The sequence below is a fragment of the Triticum dicoccoides genome, chromosome 5B (genome assembly GCF_002162155.2).
Source record: "Triticum dicoccoides isolate Atlit2015 ecotype Zavitan chromosome 5B, WEW_v2.0, whole genome shotgun sequence".
NCBI classification, from domain to species: Eukaryota; Viridiplantae; Streptophyta; class Magnoliopsida; order Poales; family Poaceae; genus Triticum; species Triticum dicoccoides.
Window position 1 is genome coordinate 710,645,860 of NC_041389.1, and position 5,343 is coordinate 710,651,202.

A 5,343-nucleotide genomic window follows, 5' to 3' on the forward strand; every position below is an offset into this window, starting at 1 on the left:
GACATGCCATGCAGCATGCACACCACTTGTCAGATCCTCGCCCAGGGCCTCTGCCCCGACGCCGGTCTAAGCCACTCCCAGTCGCGCTCACCCGTGCACTATGCGTCGCCATATCCGAGCCGCATGTGTCGCAACCCCTGGCCTCCCCAGGTAAGGATGTCAATGGGCAGGGCATGGTGCGGATACAATAAATCACATACCCATACTCATGTTTCTTATGGGCATGCAATCGTATCATACCCTACACGTCAGCTAAATATCCATGCCGGCCCATGCTCATACTCTATGGTATACATGCCTGATGGGTACCCATCAAGAATATCAACATAACATCGAAGGATGGTGGTGTAATTGATAGTTTCATGTGTTGTAGAGGCATCGACCACCAGGAGATTTCTATTGTTATGAAATTTGTTATTGGGAGGAAGGGGTGGGGCATGGAGCTTACATATAAAGACTCGGTAGTTTTAGGGCTTATAACACATGTTACCCATCAATAATATAGTTAGGTAGGGTCTGGGCATACCCGTGGGCACAAAATAATACCCATGGCATGCCCCCGACTAATCGGGTAGGGTTCGGGCACTGCTCATGGGCACAAAAATGTGCACGTACTCTACCCATGTGGGTTAGGTACCCACGGGTACCCATGCTCATGGGTAAAATTGTCATCCTTAGCCCCATGGCCTACGCCTGATGCCGAGCGGCACCACTCTGGCAACACCCTCCCACGCTCCATGCGTTGCCGCCCTACACTGCCTCGCTGCGCCACCCCGAGCGTCCGCACGCCCGAGCTCCCTTCGAATGTGACCATCCCACGTCACTTGACCCGGAGCGGGAGGAATGCCTGGCGACACTCACCGACTGCGGCGAAGGGAGGGGGAACGGTGGTTTGTGGACCTGGCAGCGGCTAGGTTCCGCTCCCTGACCGCCACGAAAAATTTCAGAAAGAAAATATTCCATGACACTCCCATGCTTTGGCAAATCAAACCATTTCAAGTTTCTGATGGCCTATGACGTATCTGCCTGAAAAATATCGCCAAAATCTGAAAATTTTAACACAACCTTTTTTTTGGAGGTGGCTCGTTGATTTTAACACAGCCATGCCCATGTCAATGCAGCGAAAACTGAGTAGCCCACACGCAGAGCCCACACCAGCTCAAACTTTTCCCCATCCCCATCCGAAACCCTCGCCTCCACCCACCACCAACCATGCCACCGCCGCCGCCGCCGACGAGGCCGGCACCGGCGCTACTGGACGAGCTTCTCGAGGAGGTCTTCCTCCGCCTCCCACCGGACGAGCCGGAGCACCTCGTGCGCGCCTCCCTCGTCTGCAAGCTCTGGCTCGGCCTCCTCTCCGGCGCTCGCTTCCGCGGCCTCTACCGCGAGTTCCATGGAGCTCCCCCCATGCTGGGATTCCTTTACAACTGGTTCTTTTGCAGCGGCCCCAATGAGGAGGACCCCGTGGCAAACTTCGTCTCCACCGCCAGATTCGGTGCGCTCGTTCCCGACGGCGATGGCTGGGACCGTCAGTACACTCCGTGGGACTGCCGCCACGGCCGCGTCCTCCTCGGGGACTACACGGGGCTCATCGTCTGGGACCCCATGACAGGCCGCCGGACGAAGCTGGAACCGCCCGTCGGCTATGTTGGCGCCGCGGTGCTCTGTGCTGCGAGGGGCTGTGACCACCGTGCGTGCCATGAGGGCCCCTTCCGGGTTGTCGTCATTGGCCTGGACATGAATGAGGATGATGGCGATTGTGTTGCACACGCGTGCGTGTCCTCGCCGGTGATGCCCGAGTGGAGCAGGGCGTGCTCGGATTCTCATTTTGATGGGTGGAGCAGGGCGTGCTCTGATTCTCGTTTTGATGGCTGGAGCAAGCAGTGCTCTGGTCTTTATCTTCTCGCAGGCGATCCAAAAATTGATGCACTGCCTCCTGTCCTCGTTGATGACGCACTTCACTTCAGGCTTACGGATGACGATGAGCGTGTAGGAATTCTCAAGTACGACTTGAGCTCTAATTGCTTATCAATGATTGATGTGCCGCTTACGAGGTTGCCCATTGTCTGGCCCGCTATCCTCATGGCATTGGAGGATGGCGGCTTGGGGTTAGCACACTTGGACGGGTTAACCCTCTATCTATGGTCAAGACAGATAGATTCCAACGGAGTTGCGTCATGGACTCAGCATAAAGTCATCGATCTAAAGGAACTTCTCCCCATTCAAAATCCCAAGAAAAGAACTAGTGTTATTGGATCTGTCGAGGGCCATGATATCATTTTCGTGAACATAGATCTTGGCATCTACGAGATTAATTTGAAGACACTACAGTGGAAGAAGCTATGGAAGAGAGAAAAGTTCCGTTCTTTTATTCCATACATGAGCTTCTACAACCGACAAGGTAAATCTGTATGTTCCTCTCTTTTCTGATTTGGATCAGTTCTTAAATAATTAATATACCAGTCGGTGGAACAATTTAAAACATTGAATGTTCAGTCAGATGGGCAGTTATTTTTTATGTGTCATTTTTGGATATATATATATGCTCGAGCAAACTTTGAGTGCTATGTACACTCGAATGTTACATCTAACTATGCTTATGCCTACCTACAAGTGCAATTTTATATAGTAGCATGTCGACTACTTTTTGGAATCACGCTGATAAATCCATGTTTGCAGAAAGGGTGAGGCTGCAAGGCATTGACAACATATGATTGAATATGCTTAAGGGAGGCAACATGAGAAATGTTTATTTGAAGGCGAGGCAACATACGATCAGTGTTAGTATCCGGTAGCTGTTTTCATGCAGTGGTGCTTGTTTTCTCTTTTGTCAGCAAGCTTGAGATTTTTCATGCGTTAATGGTGTGTGCAAGCTGTCTAATGAATTATCTCGTAATGAACCTCCAATTTCTTGTAGCATCAGTTATGTTCTTAATTTTTTTTAATTGGCTTGAAAATGTACCGGAGCCATGAGTTGGTCACGAGATCTTATGGGTTTCACCTCTAGCCTACCCCAACTTGTTTGGGACTAAAGGCTTTGTTGTTGTTGTTCTTATTGTTGTTGTTGGCTTGAAAATGTACCGTGGACACTAGTTTTCTCTTGCCATTGTAAAAACTCTAAAGTTTCCTCTCCTAGCTTTGCCCAAAACAAAGAACATTGATGCTGGCATGTTTAGAGCTAGTGATTTCTGTTGCCAAGAGATGATGATGGTTTCTGCATGCTGGCTCACTGGTATGCCTCAATTAATTTTGTGATTTTGATTAGTGCTAGAGGTCAAGTGCCTTATGTTACTGAAGAGTAAAAAGTATATCATCCAGTTCCTTATTTTATCCAGCAAGCAATGTACTGAAGAGTATAGCATGTAAACTGAAATATTGAGCTGTAAGTTGAGAGAACTGACAGTACGACAGGATCTGACTTGCCTGAAGATCTTATAGAGGTATCCTGCCATAGTGGCTCCACAAATCTGTTAGGTACTCATATTTGTTGCATATTGCTATTTGTTGCATATTTTTGGTCTACGGCGGAGACAATAGTAGACTGCAATCCTTGTAGTGAGATGAAGATGTATATGTTTTCTCACATACTGCTAGGCTACAGTGTTAATTGGAACTGGTTCACAGATTTTCCTTATTTCTTAGACAATCTTCCACTCAAAAGCATCAACACACATTTCTATGTGCATTCTTGACCTATATTTATGGAAGAGGCAAGGCTATGTTCCAAATGCCTGATAGCTAATTAACTTTGTTTATTTCATGGGCAAAATGAATTGCCTTCTGAGTTGGCTGTTTTTTTTTTTGCATGTCATGTATAGTTCTGATTTACATGCCCCCCTCTTCTCTCTTTTCTATTTTCTTCATATGTGGTTGGTAATCTGCTTTCTTTGCAGCAGAGTAATATATTTGGATCTTATAATTTTCATATTGCTGGAGAATTGCTTGTTATGTTGGTTGAGTAATGTTGTCTACTTTATAATCGACAGAGGGGAGGGACTCCAGCATTTCAAAATAACATGAAAGATTCAGTATAAAGGATTCTGCAGTTAACTGCCTAACCTCTCCTTCAAAATAACATGAAAGATTCAGTATAAAGACGGGTGCCTAGACTCTACACCAGCCATGGTGAGTGATCGGAGCTTTGGTGAGATTTGTGGTCATGTTATATGGATCTAGTAATATATAGTGAGTAGCGCCTGAACAAGGGCTCCGGCTCCTCTACATGTAGGCTTCAGCTGAACTCCATCCATCATTGAACGCTGTGCCTCGATCCAGTTTTCTCAACTCTCTGTGATGGATGCCGTCCAGCAGATCTCTGTAGGTTTGTTCCATCCCTTTGGTACCTGCAGGAATAACGAAAAAGGAAACTCTCAAGGTTTTCTTTTGGCGAAAACCTCCGAATGTTTATCCCGTCCTGATCAACAAATAGTTCTTGATTTGATTCAAAGGGATTCACTTGAGAAGGTATGGCATTTAACTTATCTGGACAACATTAAGTTGGTCGAAATTCTCTCTGTCGGTAAATCCTCATCAGCAGGATACATGAGTATCACTGAACTGAAAATATTTCGTTGAAAAAAGCAGTAGGAGCATACACTACACGTCTACTGTATTTGAGAATATCCAGCAAGTACACAAAAAGGCATATTGGTTTCCAGGCTCCACGAGACACGTTGTTTGGAAAAAATAATCAAAAGCAGTACTTCCAAATCTATTTGTGGAAAAGTCAATAAGTGATTATTCCTTTGTGGATGCTCTAACATGGTACCTCATTCTGTCAAGGTAATGCTCTAAAATGGTACATGCACATTGCCATACATGTCATATCATATATGTGATATAACTTCAAGGTTAAGTTTTGCTCCATGCACAAATATAATAGCTTATAATCACAAAATAGATAGCTTGAAATTATTAATTGGGACAAAGATTGATCCCTTAATTTTATGCTAGTCGGATCATGGCTTGAGTGTCAAGACCATATTTACCATTGAACAGTTATTGCACTAAAAGTGTTTTTTACTGACATGGAATGGACAATTACTAGAATAAAATAGGTTCAAGACCCATTTGAAAAATTCTGTTTATTTGACATCAATCAAGATATATCCTGTTTTTTCTTACAGAAGGCTGATTATTTAGATTGAAATAGTTAAGAAAATATAAAATGTGCGTTCGCATAGACCGTAAATATGTGTTATGGGATTTTTGAAAAAAATATAGAAAATAAATCTATTATATTTTTATAAAGCCATAGCTTTTTCTAAAGTGTTGTGCATTTTAAGCCCTTTTGTTTTCAGTTTACATTCTGTAAGAAATTGTCATTGTCAAACCTGTTTATGT

At 44.8% G+C, this 5,343-nt stretch overlaps 1 protein-coding gene across 2 annotated transcripts; it reads left to right on the forward strand.

Annotated features, from left to right (window-relative positions):
- Positions 1–1,680: 1,680 nt before the first annotated feature.
- On the forward strand, positions 1,681–4,329 carry LOC119306800. 2 transcript variants are annotated; one of them, XR_005149045.1, is made up of 4 exons: positions 1,681–2,401; positions 2,680–2,780; positions 3,987–4,125; positions 4,229–4,329. XR_005149045.1 is itself a non-coding variant. In XM_037582923.1 (2 exons), exons 1-2 carry the CDS (start codon positions 1,738–1,740, stop codon positions 2,712–2,714), a joined length of 699 nt encoding a protein of 232 aa, XP_037438820.1. In that variant the 5' UTR covers positions 1,681–1,737; the 3' UTR covers positions 2,715–2,945. The 2 variants fall into 2 exon arrangements, 1 of the variants encoding a protein (XP_037438820.1); XM_037582923.1 differs by lacking the exons at positions 3,987–4,125; positions 4,229–4,329 and having other exon boundaries at positions 2,680–2,945.
- The last annotated feature ends 1,014 nt before the right edge of the window (positions 4,330–5,343 follow it).